The following is a 15,246-nucleotide window of genomic DNA, read 5'->3' on the forward strand; positions in this document are numbered from 1 at the left end:
GTAGGAGACCCCAGGGAAATTGATAATTAAGTAGTTGGGCTATGGAGAGAAGAGCTGCTTTCCTAACAAGGAGTTGAGGAGGCAAGTTATTAAGGAAGTATAAGACTGTAGAGAAAGTGTCCCTCTGTTCAGCTTTCTGCTTGGCCACAGTCTGCTGACCACTGCCCTCCTCACACTCCACTTTTAGCTGGACCTAAAGTTAAGCGAGCTCCCATCTAATACTCCTAACATGCTGGCATAGGCAGCCCCAGGAAGTTCTAATTACTTTTGTAACCACTCCCCCGGTCCCCACAGGAACCACAATCATTGGGGCAGAGGAAAACTCATAACTAGAGAGCAGACTATGTCTGGGGAAAAAAATTCAAAGTATTTCTAAAAACTTGAAATGGGAAATATCTGCGAAGTTATAATCTATATTTTCTATTTCTGGGTTCACTCATAACAAATTTAACAGCATTGACAGGGCTTTTTTTCTTCCCTGGCCTAAGAAAGTGGAAAAAAAAAGCATGCCCATGAGGGAGTCTAGCAATGGTGACAGTGAGATGGAGAGAATTTCCTCACGTCATACCCCTCATTGCAGGGGCTCCCAGCCTCACAACATTTACTAGGATCCTATTTGTCAAACAACCAGTTTGATAATTTTTTCTTAGTGGATTGAATTGACAATTCAGTTAGAACACACAGACTGTATCAGCGTGTATGACACAGATCGGGAGAAGTATGTGGAGGCTCTTGAACTACAGGAGTGGATTTGGAAAAGGAATTGAGCCCTTGGTCCGTATCAGCACAGCCCTAATCAAGTATGCCAAGTCCTAAGTGTAGGGCACAGGCACCTTCCACATTTCTGGATCATATATATGAACAGATTTTGTGGGATGGGAAGAAGAGGAAAGAGTATAGCAGAATCACAAAGACAAAGTATACGTGCTTATTGATATTCTAGATCACATTAAAGAAAAAAACAATGATAGGATCAGGCAATATATAAACTAATCCAGAGTCCAGTATCTTGCTTTAAGAATTAGACAGGCAAGGGGGAGAATTTATAACTGTACTGACAGGTGTTAGAAGTTATAATAAGATAGGCAGGTAATGGAGGTGTTTAATATTTGTTGCCTTATCTTGGAAATTGTAATAAAAAATATGTACCATCATTTGGTAAAATAGATGCTAGGCTTTGCAGAGCCCCACTGATATATGTGTCTTTTTATACTTATTTTGTAGATGAGATAAAAGAGGCTGAGAGGTAAGAGCATAGAAGTAGCCAGTGGTAGAACTCAGTTTCAAACCCAGTTCTGACTTTTAACCTCATGCTCTTTCCACTTTATCATTCTACCTCTGAAGACTAGGCAAAGTTGAAAGATAGCAGGGCTGTAGAATTTTAACCCATCCCTTGAGATTTCTATTAAATCTAATCAACAGGGTTTTGTCCCAACACCCTACTCTGTTTTGGAACATAATTATTTGATTATCGCAGATGCTTTGATGGCGAGTCTCTTGGAAAACAATCATCGAGGGAGGAGAAATTAGGGAAAAGGCATATGAAATTTCCCAAATCTACCACCTGTTATGAATTTGGTTCATTCTCATTTCTTTAAGAGCATGGAACCTTCTTTCTAGGGGCTAACCAGTGACACTGTGTATAACAGGGTGAAATGATGAAAATTGTTGAGGAAGGTGGTGCCCCTGTAATTCAAAATGACTTGTGGTAGTCCTGTGTTCTTATACTGGCTGTAGAGAAACAGCGAGGCCAGGGTGTGGTAGGCTGAGGTGTAACAACACATTCAATTGTCATTAGAAATTCTGAAAAACAAAGTGCAAATTAGAGCAAGGCATCTATTGGTGCAAAAGAGCAGTCATCTAAGGAGCCCTCCCAGCAGGCTGCCTAATGTTCAAAGTCACGTGGCAGGAGACTCGGTAATGTTGGATAAAGCAGGGTTCATTCAGCAAATCAATGACCACAATGTCTTCACAATGGATGGGTTCTCTCCTCTTTCAAATTGTGATGATTTGCTATTTTTTAAAATACAGAAACAAAAGATCATACATTTTTGTTGAATTGCTACCCGTCTTCATATACGTTGCATGAAGAAACAGGGAAAGTAAGATCGATTTTGGAGGACTAAAGAATGACATCCTACATGAACTGCGGTTAATCAGGAAGAGGAGAATAAATATAAGGTAAGGAAATCTAAATTAAAACGCACTTTCTGTTTTCTCTTCAACAAGAGAAGCAATATATTATTCTTTCCCTCGTCTTCAAGTATTCTGGGATGGTGTTAATTGATCAGTAAGATGATAATTAAACTTAATAACCTGCTATTCTGCCCTTTAGTCACAATAGAGGTAGAATAGACAAGAATTAACTGCATGAGTTGCCAGAACAAATTAATCATCTTTTCAAAATTTCTCTCATTCTTACATCCAATGTTTACACCAAATACTTGATATAGTCTTATGTGTAACCCAGAATACATAAAAGAAAATTTTAATTTCACCCATGAAATAGAAATCTTGATGAAGTGTAGAATTTTGAAGTTCACTTAACTCAGCAGTATGTTCCCATAAGCAATGCTCTAGTCATTTTTCTTTCACTTAATATTAGATGACATTCTAGGCCTTGTCCTCATCCTATACAGAAATATATAAGATGTGTGAATAAGCTTTATTTTCAGCCACGTTGGATGGGTAATAAATGGTAGGTAATTCCTATGGAATCTAAAGAAATCATACTTTGATGTCTTTGATCTTGAATGAAATGTTTGATTTTTGCATCAATTTTAGAGAATAGTTATGAAAGTGATTTATTCACTGAACTATGCAAGGTGGTGAAATACATCACTCTAGTTTTGTGTTAAAGGAGAAAAATACTTGGTACACTAGCAACTTGCAATGTAGTAGACACCAAAGGGGGTATGGTATAAAATGAAGAGGGCAAAAGCAGATTTCTCTGAAAATGAAGGAGTAATTTTTAGGGTTAGGCCAATCCAAGCAGGTTAGTTTAAGAACTGTCCAAATGAAGCCTTATTTCTATGCGTCCCTGCTCCCACTGCACATCAGCTCTTCCTTTTGACTCTGGAGACCACCACCATGTGAGGAATTGCACACTGCTATCAACTCAAGGTGGTTCTTCTAAACCCAGGGGATTCTTAGAGTCAATTTGGAAAGCGATGTGTCTGCAGCAGTAACTACACAGTTCCCTTTCACAGAAACTGACCGTAACCATCCATAAAGCAACTGTGATAAACCTCATGAAATTTATTAGATGCCATTTACTTCCTTGTACCAAATAAGTAAGACAGACCAAGAGGGGATCATTTGCTAGGTGATATGTGACATATTAAGAGTTAGGCTCATTTATGTTCTGCTGTTAGGAGCTATGCCAACACATGTACATGTGAATGTGCTTGTGTAGAATCCACATTAAGAAGTGTAAAAATGGAGCAGAGGAAACTGAATGACCAAGCGAATACCTTGGTGGACCTGGCAAAGGTAAGCTTGGGGTCTCAGCCTTCATGATGGTGTCTGTTGGAATTAACCACTGCACAGTCACTATCCATGCTTTGGGAGGAGGCCACCCCAAATTTATTTAACAAATCAAACCAACAAACCACCCTAAAATAATGGCCCAACTTAAAAGAATTTTTCTGACACTCTTACCTAATATGCTCCTTCCCTATGTACATTATTCAACTCCATTCTAAAAACTTTCCTCCTTGAAGTGATTTTGAAGTCTAGTAAGAAATATAAGTGGACTATGAGACAATACCTGTGGGATTCTTATTTGTAGTTCAGTCTCATCCCTGTGGGAGAGATGAAATAACTAGTTTAGACCTAAAATTCTGTAACATCAGTTCACAGACAGTGGTGTACCCTGATACTTTCTTCAAGTAAACTTGCAGGTAAACTAGGAGTAAAGTAATTCTTGAAAGCATTTGTGCCCCTAGTTTATATACACATTTTGATGTGACAGCCTCACTTTCCACATAATTTGGAAATGGGACCCTGTAAACTCAAAAAAAATAGTAAGCTGTCTGGGCCAAATGACTACGACTATAATATTTCATATAGAGGGAAAATCTTAGTGAACAGGGTAGGCAGTAATTGAAAGTCTTCTTGCAACCGGCCTAACTTTTGGAAATTGAAATCATCAACAGGCATCAGATGATCAGTTATTTTACCTTGAAAATAATGTAAGAAGTGAACCTTTAGAAATGTCAAGTGACCAAACAAGTATGTGCAGAAATTAACTTTTTTTATTATATATCATATAATGTAGTAGTAAAGTCTGTTTGAAGTGCATGAATAAAAAGTTAGTGAAATTACAGGAGGAACAATCTATACAGCAATAATAGGTGCATTCCCTGTGCATCTGAAAGAAAAAAAAAAGAGTTTTCACTCATTTTGGCCTAAAACTTAGTGTTCAGGTTCCCAGGATTCTGACATCAGAACCCGGATAACGCTGATTAGAACCATAGGGGCTTTACAATAAAAGCTAAAATATTGACCATATGATGGCAAAAAGTCTTATTTTGTGGTTAACTGATTCTCTTCTAGCTACTCTCTGATGAAGTTGGTGGCGCTGTAGAGGAGGACCGCCGCCTCCTGGACGAGGACCGGGACCGCTCAGCGTTGTAGGTGACAGGCTTGTCGTAGTTCTCCATCTGAGCCTCAATGAAATCTCTCTGCTGCTGCCTGATGGTCTGGCTTATGACCCCAGGGAGGGCGTGGATGCTACCAATCAAAGTCTCTAATTTTGTTTCCAAGGTAACAATCCTCTTCTCAAAGTCTTCGCTCCTTTCATTTAAGTCGGAAATCATGTCGTACATGATGTTCTGGGTCTGGAAAACAGGGTTGAGAGGAATAGAGCAACAAAGAAGTTAGGCTTAATTACACTTGCCCTGGAAGCAAACTGTCAACTCTCCTGGCTTGACAGTTAGTCTTCTTTTGGTGACATACAATGCAACAGGGGCATCAGTTAACTGAACATTTTACCTTGCAAAGCAAATTCAGTTCAATGCAGTCTGTTCAATGCTAGGATTTAGAAATGTAAGATCTGAGGCATTAATTCGATCTAGTTGCAGAAAATGTTGTGCAGGTACTGTGTGATATGCCCAATGATTTTAGGTGGTGTATAGATACACAAACATGTTTTGATTTAATATTTATGTCTATGTTTTAATGGTTGTTACAAAACTTAGCATATCAAATTCATTTTGCAATATGTGACATTAATTAGGGCAAGGCTAAGTTTTAAAAAACAAGCATATTTAAAGAACAATAAGAGTACAGATGGTATTGGGATGTAGCAGAAATTTTGAGGGTGGAATATGAATGAAATTTAGGACAAACTGATTTGATGAAGCAATCTAGTAACTTAAAGAAATAAAAAATTCCTAAATATCTTTTGCTTTTCTATGTTCCAAATTATAGGCTCTCCATTGGGTCAAATAACATGTTTACAGATAACCATTGAGAGAATAAAAGTCGGGAGAGACACTGAGCTTACCCAGTCTACCTTGTTGGCTAGGGCTTAATCAGAGCTAAGTGGTTTGAAATAGGAAAATGTTTTGGTGTCCTAGCGAATCTTGTAATTGATTGTCTTGATCAGAGGGTCTGACTCCCGGTTATATTTATGGAAGTAGCCAAGAGACAAGGAGAAAGGACCTCAGGGCTGATCAGCTCAGAGCCAGAGAGGGAAGAGGGTGGTCAAAAGGGCAGGATGGGGAAGTTAACCACAGCAGCCTTTCCCAAGTCTAAGCCTCACCTCCTTCTATCTCATTTCCCTCTATAATATGTGCTCTTATCCTGCTTAGCAACCTCTTAATGATGATAAATGAACTGATTAAATAAGGGAGTTACTATTCAGAGCACAGGCACCTTGTCTGAGTTTGGCCATGGAGGCAGAGCACACTAACTTTGTTTTTACTACTTAGTCCTAAGACTATGTGAGCAACATCCATTCATTCAGAAAACACTGAACCCTTATGGCATGGACAGTCACAATAATAAGCATGGCACTAAAGAAATAATTTGAAAGAAACAGGATCTTGCCTCATAGATATAGTCTTCGAGTAAAATTATATATTATATATATTATTATATGAATTATATATAGTAAAATGATATATCTTATATATGTATTATTTCCAAGTGGTGTTTTTATTTTTTCATAAAAATACCCAATTTCTTTTATCATTTGACCTAGGAATGATGTAAGAGCCTGCCTCATCTTTGTTCATGGCACGTTGAAGTGAGAGCTGTGTGTGGAAATATTAATCAAGAATATCTTTGAGCCTCATATATCTATGTGTGCTGCCCAGCTTAAATGTCTGATATATACTCTCCCGGGGTAAGTGGTTCAATACTTCACTTATCATCTTCTATTTATCAGCTATCAGATATTCATCTTCAACGTATTTAATAGTATGTTATTGATATACACTAAGATGAATATAATTTAGTTATGTTACTTCATGAGACTAGGACAAAAGGTATAATTTTTATGGATTTTATTGGAGGCTTTCTAAACTACACAGCTGATTTATCAACCAGACAACAAAATGTACAGGTTCAACTGAGAGTTGCCTTTTTCGAAGCATTTGTGTTAAAAGGCTGAACACCTACATAAATGCTATTATAATACCTCCCGTAGAATTAGCTCAGGAGAATGCAGTGCTGTCATTATTGACAAATATTCACATTTCTTGAGAGGAACAATGAAAAATCAGGCAGATAGATCTTATAAACATGATAGAAGAATTTGGGGACTATTAATATATTTTTTAAAAAGGGGTATGATTTTTAAATAACAAAACGGAGAAAGAACCATAAATTGTAAAAAGTGATTACTTTTTTTGAAAGAAAGCTTTCATTTTAAGTCGTAATTTTTTATATATTTTTAAAAATTTCAACTTTATATTCTTCTTTGTGTAAAATATATAAAAAACAATTTTATTGATGAGTCCTATTTAGCCCCAAGCCTCATAGCAAACCCAGGATGTGGTTCTGCTCTCACAGGGATGAGACTGAACTACAAATAAGAATCCCACAGGTATTGTCTCATAGTCCACTTATATTTCTTACTAGACTTCGAAATCACTTCAAGGAGGAAAGTTTTTAGAATGGAGTTGAATAATGTACATAGAGAAGGAGCATATTAGGTAAGAGTGTCAGAAAAATTCTTTTAAGTTGGGCCATTATTTTAGGGTGGTTTGTTGGTTTGATTTGTTAAATAAATTTGGGGTGGCCTCCTCCCGAAGCATGGCTAGTGACTGTGCAGTGGTTAATTCCAACAGACACCATCATGAAGGCTGAGACCCCAAGCTTACCTTTGCCAGGTCCACCAAGGTATTCGCTTGGTCATTCAGTTTCCTCTGCTCCATTTTTACACTTCTTAATCTAAAAGACAGAATCCGAAGTCAGAAAGGGTCCTTTCTTTCTATGGCTATCATACACCTTGCAAAGAGCATGCACAAAATTGACAAGAGCAAATAACTGCATGGATAATGCCTTGAATATTTGGGATAAAGTCCAAACTGCTTGTCTGGTACAATGAGAAGCATGCTTCCCCAACACCGCAACAAGGAAAGGAGAGAGAGTAAAAGATGAGATGTCCTTAGGACAACTATTTACCAGGTTGTTAAAGTTGAATTGAGAAAGGCTCATAAGGATTTAACCATATGAGAAAAGCCAAAACATTCCTTAAAGCCCCAGTATCGTGACAAATAGACATAGGAAGAAATATGCAAAGCAACTGGAATTTCATCAATGTTGGAGCAGCGAACACCTTCCTATGCCTACGTGACTAGATACAGGTGTTAGCCCTGTTTAGTCTGAAATGGATTGGGTTAGGTACTTGAACCTGATGAAACACAGTGATAAGTGAGATTCGTAATAGCAAAAATAAAACTTTTATTCAACCAGCAGCAAGATAACTCAAAACACATAATTCTCTTATTCTTCGTTGTATTTCACTTGACTTTTATCTTAAACTGCCATTGAATCTGAAGGGAAGCCAGACCACTTCCTTGGGAGAATTTCCCTTAATTTTTATTGTAGATAAAAGTCAGAGGACAATTAAAGTGTCTGATGAGATCTCTACTTGTAAACTTACTTTTAAATACTTTTAAGCATCATTGCGTATCTAACAGTCAAAAATCTTTGCATCAAGAATCTTTCTGAATGAGAAGTCTTACTATCCCTTAACTTATTTACTGTAATATTTCAACAAATATTTATTCAGTGTTTACTGTATATCAAAAAATTAAGATTTTCCAACAAGAGAAAAGTGGTTTATTGCTCTTTAAGCCAACATTGCAAAGCCATGCTCCAAGAGAGAAGCAGGTCTCTCTGAGCTACTTAGTGAAAAGGGAAAAAAAAATCCATGCTAACCTTATTACTTTGATGATGAGCCATTTTAAAAGTATAGCATTAATGTTGGAGAGGGTACTCTTTATTATTTTCCAATTTAAACTAAAGGTAATTACATAGAAGGGATAAAAAATTCACAGGGCAAGATTTTACTGCCAGGGAGATTTTTGTAACAAATGTTCACGCTGCTCAGTGATTTTGTTCTGAAACTAGGATATCCAATATGTCACCAAATCTGTTCTACAGCAAAGATACAGTTCCTTCTGCCAGTAAGAGTTTTACTGACACCTGCCTACAACACGATCTTTAACAATCTAAAACAGTGTAAGGTTATAACTTGTCATTGCGACTATGTGTTTCTCCATTAGAACACCTGGAACTAAGTTAACTGGCTCCTTTTTATACTGTTACAGAGATGGAGTATGTTTTAGTCTAAAAGACATTTACAAACATATATTTAAATCTAATATGTTGTTGAAAAATGTTTCTCTATGTACTTACAAGGGTTACAATTCTTTTATTTTTTTTTTTTTTTTTTTTTTTTTGGTGAGGAAGCTTGGCGCTGAGCTAACATCTGTTGCCAATCTTCCTCTATTTTGTATGTGGGATGCCACCCACAGCATGGCTTGATAAGTGGTGTGTAGGTCCGCACCTGGGATCCAAACCCGCGAACCCCAGCCACCAAAGCGGAGTGCATGAACTTAACCACTACACCACAGGTCTGACCCCCAAGGGTTACAATTCTTGATGTGTGCTTATTAAAAAACAAGCCTAAAAAAAAATATTTAAACAAGAGTGGGTTATTACAGAGAAATGTATTAGAGAGAAAAAACAGTTTGTTCATGTATGAAATGAAGTGGGTTAGATTAGGACAGTGTTTCTGAAGTGCTGGATTTATACTAACAGAGGTATTCTACATGACTAAGTGCTACTCATCAAGACATGAAACAATACCAAAACAGATGGAGAGACAGTTATTCCCTTTAATTCTCTTCCCATTCTTGATTATTACAAGAAAAACGTCTCAGGCTGGTCCTAGCCTGTTTTTATCTTCTAACACCTGGGAGCAGGATCTCCGCTTAGAGCTTTCAGCAGGAGACAGCCTCGGACTAGAGTTCAACACCAGTGTTTCAATTGTCAATCCATGTTACCTTTACCTCTCTTTGCTGGGAGTGATTTTTTTTATCCATTTATGATAGAGATTTATATCAAGCTTTTGTTTCAAATTTGATAAGTATTAGTATAGTTGGCACATGGATGACTGAGGTTTGGGGACACCAGCTCAGAAGCCTGCAGCAACTTGTGTGTGCAGAGAAAGTCCTGACCCCACAAGTGTGGGAGAAGGGCGAGTGCTAGTTCCTTAGCTGAGGTGGGAACTTCATCTTCCAAACAATGGAGCCTAATTTACTTCTCTCGGGTTTCTATATCATGTTTCTGACAGTAGAATGTTGCCCATTTTATTTTCTCCTAATCTGGGAAGCTGAAATAAAGTCCTATTTGATAGGAATTCCTTTAACTCTGGAACTTAAATCATCTTGCCTTGTTGCTTCTTAGACTGTCTGTAATACAGGAGAACTAGCAGAAAAAGCCTGCTTAAGCTGCAGCTGCCAGAATAAAAGGTAACATGCAGATGTCTGTTTTACTTTTTTCCTCCAAAAAACAAGAACAAGAAACACATGTTGATTTCTTCCTTGTGAACTTCACTTATCACAGGAAAAGATCATGATTTCGGATCACATTTCCATAGCAGCAATCAGACTACTAAAATTCACAAATAAAGGATCTGCTTGGGTGCATGCAGCCGGTATCAAATTCTGCAAATGTTGAAAGGAGCGGCTCACACAACTTACTTCCGAGCTCTATTTTCATTTTGTTGAAATAAAAAGACAAAACAAAAGAAAAGAAACTGTAAAATATTCTGGAACAAAATAACACAGTGTGGTGTTCAGTGGTGCACAGGGGGCTCGATTCATTAGCTGGAAGATCTTGTTAAGATTCTGCAGGATTTCGGCATATTGATGAAAGAGAAACACTATTCAATTATATTATCATTTTCTTCATTGCTACTGTACTTTCCCACCTGAAAGGACATAGCTTCCTCTAGAACTAGGAGTTCAGAAGGAAGAACCTGTATAAAGTCATCTTGGCCTCTTTGATACATGATGTTCAAGTAAACAATAGAAAAAGTTTTTGCCTAATATGAATGTGATATAGTTAAAAGGACAATATTCTAAACAATAGGATTGTCATTTTTTGAAGGGGAAAGGGGTGCATCTTTTCTGAGTTGGGACTATTTAGAAGCCTGGCTTTCTGAAAGGTGAGTAATCCAACACTCCATGTTATAGAAATTATGTATTTTGGGTTTCTTGGCTCTGAGACAAGTTCATGGTGATTGATGGGTCTGTAGTTGAGATAGAATGGCAAACCTTAAAATTAAAGCTAATATCAGAAAAAGTGTTAAAAGTTATGGAAACAATGATTCATGGCACTAACTGATGATACCAAAAGACAGATAGGTTACTGAAAAGAGGACACAAGCCCAAGATCTAGGCATCCATCAGAGGCTAAGGAGGTCATGTGTTGGGGAAAGAGGCTATGAAGCTTGGAAAAGAGAAAGAGAGTTGAGACGGAGGGGGCTGCTCGAAGGGGAGAGAGCACTACCGAACAAGCTCTCAGGACAAATCAGAGAACAGGAGAGGCCAGGAGAGCTCCATCAAATGAATTTGTAAATTTTCCTCAACTAGAGAGGTCCAACTTCACCCTGTGCTGACAGACAAGGCTGATGGTGTCCCTGTGTCTCAAAAGTGGGCAAGGAAGGCCTTGCCCTGAGGAATCGAGCCCAATGCGCTTCCCTTTACGACTTCACTCCCTGAGTTAAAATGAAAGATAATTATGCAAGATTAGAATAATCTAGCCAAACCCAGCCCATATAAATACTCAGTTGTACTTTTTCACAAAGTATAAGTACCCTCCCACCTCAAAGGAAACCCAATAACCCCAAGACTAATTCATCAAACAATTCGGAACATTTTTGAGTTGCTTGAAGCTCATCTACTTTACAAGTACACATCGCTACAGAAGAAACAGAAGAGAAATGTCTGAAAGAAGCAGAAGAATCACAAGTGGTTTCTTCTATCATTCTATCCAAAAGCAGCGTGCTGAGAGACCCACGTAACCTACACCCCAAACCCTTATGATCAGGTCAGTACACCTCGTAGCAATTTGCCAGCTGCTTAGAGACAGTTTTCAGACTTGATTTTCCCAAAGATCTTTTCTATCATTTTATTATAAAAATTTTCAAACCTACAGCAAATTTGAAAAATTTTACAGTGAACACCCCTACATTGTCCCCGAAGTGTTTGTCTCCCAATGTATTCAGAACTTAAGAGTTCTATGACAAGATATATAAATATATAAATACCCACCATTTATACATGGCTAGAGAATTATATTACAAATGCTGTCAAAGCATTATATGAAAATTTATCAATGGCATTAAAGGCAAATTACATTTCATTATATATTTAATACGTAGGTTATACCGACAGAAAGGGTCACAAATATGATCCTGGAAGGAATGGGATGTGTGGCTGCTGGACACATAGACTGACCTCACTTATTTACTTCCATGCCATCTCACACCCTCCCCACCCTTGGACACCATCCCTTCTCATACCCACAAAGGTAAGTTTCCTTCTTAATATACTGAACAATATAGGTTAGTATTGAAACATTAAAAGTACAAAGAATGATTTATCCACAGTATACAGTTTATAACTCTTGTAGGAATGTTGGGGTTACTGTGTTGTACAGTTTTGGGGGCGTAGGAATGACCACTCTGCCAGGAGAGTTGTGCCAGGTGACCCTTGAGGAAGAGGCCTGTCCTCAGACAGGAAGACAGGCCTGACGAAAGCAGAAGTGAAGGTTTAGTATCTCTCAGGGGACTCACTCTCTTCGGCCTAAATTTCATGGAATGAAGATGTTGAGATGAGTGCTCCTAGGTGGTAGTACTTGGATATAAGGGCATCTGTGAGCTCCAGGGATCAAGCTCCCTCCTGTGAGCCAAATCTAATAGTGTTCCTCTCTGCGTTCTTCCTTTTTACTCCTTCCCAGACTTTGAAACAATATTATCTTAAAATTCCAGCCTTATCTTTTCCTTACGATGAGGTAAAAAGCATAGTTGTGTATCCAGTCAAATCACCAAGCAAAAGGAGAAATGACGTCACTCTGGTGCTCATGGCAGCAAGGGAAAGATCATGACTGAATAGCTCTGAGCAGCAATGAGGACCAGTGGCTCTACCATATGTGCAGAGTCTCCTTCTTTTTTAGATCTCAGAGGACTTGGATTTTATTTTCATTAAGGAAGGTAGCAATTTCTATAGAAATACACACATGTCCACAATTACAGACATATTTCACATTTTCAGTGATACCTATTTAAAAAGGGCTGGATGGACTGGTGAAAGGGTAGAAGATGAATGCTTAGTGATTTCCCACAAAATGTTAGTGTAACATACTACATACGAATTACCTAAATAGGTAAAATAAAAACTCCAGCCTCAGAGCTTTCTTGTCGGCTATGCTAGTTAGCTCTGAGAAGACACATTTCACTGTATCATCAAGATAACTAGTATTGTAGGTTGCCTGAGAAAAGCTACTTTTCTGACCCACAGATGTGACGTGCCTGCTCTTCCCCCTAGGGAAATGGCATTAAGCTAAAAGCAAGGCTGCAAGGCATCATAATTGACGCCCACATGAACGTACTTATGGTGAGGATGCTGCCAGCCAGGGGGTTTCAGAAGGACCTGGTGCTTGCATATTATCACTGAAACTTACTAGAGAGATTTGTACTTTAAAAGTCTATGATAGTTGTATCCCAGGGAAATGGCATGGAGGACTTAAACAAATTGAGTAATGGTGGTCGGGATAAAGTCAGAATAATGAAGGCCTATAGGGACTCACAGCACATAGAAAATCCCCCAAGTCCTGATTAAAAACTAAATAAAAAACTCAAGTATTAAATCAATTGTATGTACTACCTTTATAGAAAGATGTTTGGCGGTATGTTAAAAAAAAATCCAGATAGATCATAAACTTAAATATTTTCAAGATTTTGCAGTAGATACAAACTAAACCTCTTAGAGCCAACTATATAAATAAATATGATAAGTTAAGAAATACAATTTTAACTGAAATTATTGTTTCTAAAGAGAGAAACTGAGAAGACGTAATTTATATATTAAATGGCTATTCTCCCAATAATAAATGATTTTTAGTCATAAAAAGAACTGACAGTTTTTGTCAGGATGTCATTTGTGGAATTATTAAATTGCCAACTAATGTCTTCTGGGAACAAACCTGACAGTGTTTTCTTTTTTCCTCCCTCACAAAAGAAGAATAACCAAGTATGAGAATTAAAATCCAGAGATACAAAAGCAGAATGAAAATGAAAATGGTACTTACTGATGAATAGCTTGCAAGAATTTTCGTTGATGTTTTCTTACTTTTGCATGATCTATCTTTTTTACTAGCTTTGTGTTTTTGTAAATTAGCCATGTTTCCCTGAGTACGTTGGCAGCTGCGTTTTTCACCTGTTAAGAAAACAAACAAAAATAGCAGTAGATAAATTTCAGAGCAGAATCCTTTGCAACTTGGCTGGGGGTCATATTCTTCACCCCAATCATCATAGCAAGCTCTAGTTCTATTTAGTAACTATTTCTCAAAAGAATATTTTTCTTGGGGCCAGCCCGGTGGCATAGTGGTCAAGTTTTTGCATGCTTCACTTCAGTGGCCCGGGGTTCACGGGTTTGGATGCTGGGCGCTGACCTACACACTGCTCATCAGGCCATGCTGTGGCGACATCCTCCATAAAAAGAGAGGAAGAATGGTACAGATATTAGCTAGCTCAGGGAAAATCTTCTCCAAGCAAAAAGAGGAAGATTGGCAACAGATATTAGCTCAGGGCCAATCTTTCTCTCTCCCCCCAAAAATGTACATTTATATTTTATTCTTGAATCTGTGCCTTTTTAAAATTACCCGTATCTGTCTGAGAACAACATAAATTGAAATATTAGGGAGCTACTGATCTCTTTCTGAGCTGAACTCTACCCCATCAGAAATCTTTTCTTTTGACCACTTTTTTTCAATCAAGGGGTGCCGATTTCTCCACCTTGTATTGCAGTTGTTCTCTCCATGTTCTTCATTTCTCTGGAGAAAGGCAAAATGCCAGAAGGCCAAGGTTAATCTTCTCCTTTGCTCAGCATTTCTAGCTGTGCACTACAGGAAGGGCATGTTTCCACTACTGAATGGACAAGCAGACCCAGTCGTCTAGCTTCCCAGAGTGACTTAGCAAATTGTATGCTTGTTAGCACACTTAATTAATTGACAGAGAGTCTATGATGTCATGATTTTCTTGGTAATTTAAATACATTGCATTTCAGATGGATGAGACAAAATAAAGGATGAAAGCGTATAGTAACACTGCCAAGACCTTCTGCAGCTGATGGAAGGTGTGAATCCTGGTGATATTCAATCACTTGTTTCTTGGTTTTCTTGATTAAGGCCTTCAAAAATTCCTGGAAGCAGGTAAAGGCCCAGCCAAGGACAGATTTGTCTTCTTGCTCACACTGCAGGATCTGATGACCCACAGCTTCCACTTGGGCTTGTTGTTAGTTACTTATTCTAAGAAGTTGTTCTATTTAATTCTTTTGTGTGATGGATAAAGGATGTTTCACAAAGAGAGCTACAGGCTAGTGGGGGGCTGGGTGGAGGAAGGCAACTGTTTAAGAAAGACAATGGTGAGGAAGACAGAACAATGAGCTGGGCTTGAAAAACAGATCTAAATTCTGGACTTTGGACCGACCAAGTCTGGTC

At 38.0% G+C, this 15,246-nt stretch overlaps 1 protein-coding gene across 2 annotated transcripts in view; it reads right to left on the minus strand.

Annotated features, from left to right (window-relative positions):
• Positions 1-4,246: 4,246 nt before the first annotated feature.
• Positions 4,247-15,246, minus strand: part of KCNN2 (potassium calcium-activated channel subfamily N member 2) — a 133,561-nt gene continuing 122,561 nt past the window's right edge. For both annotated transcript variants that reach the window (XM_046667572.1, XM_046667573.1), the window contains 3 exons: positions 13,837-13,964; positions 7,332-7,401; positions 4,247-4,841 (listed from right to left, as the gene is read on the minus strand). In XM_046667572.1, coding sequence (XP_046523528.1) covers positions 4,554-4,841; positions 7,332-7,401; positions 13,837-13,964 — 486 coding nt within the window. In that variant the 3' untranslated portion in view covers positions 4,247-4,553. The remainder of the gene's footprint in view (positions 4,842-7,331; positions 7,402-13,836; positions 13,965-15,246) is intronic.

This window comes from Equus quagga, chromosome 7 (genome assembly GCF_021613505.1).
Source record: "Equus quagga isolate Etosha38 chromosome 7, UCLA_HA_Equagga_1.0, whole genome shotgun sequence".
Taxonomy (NCBI): Eukaryota; Metazoa; Chordata; class Mammalia; order Perissodactyla; family Equidae; genus Equus; species Equus quagga.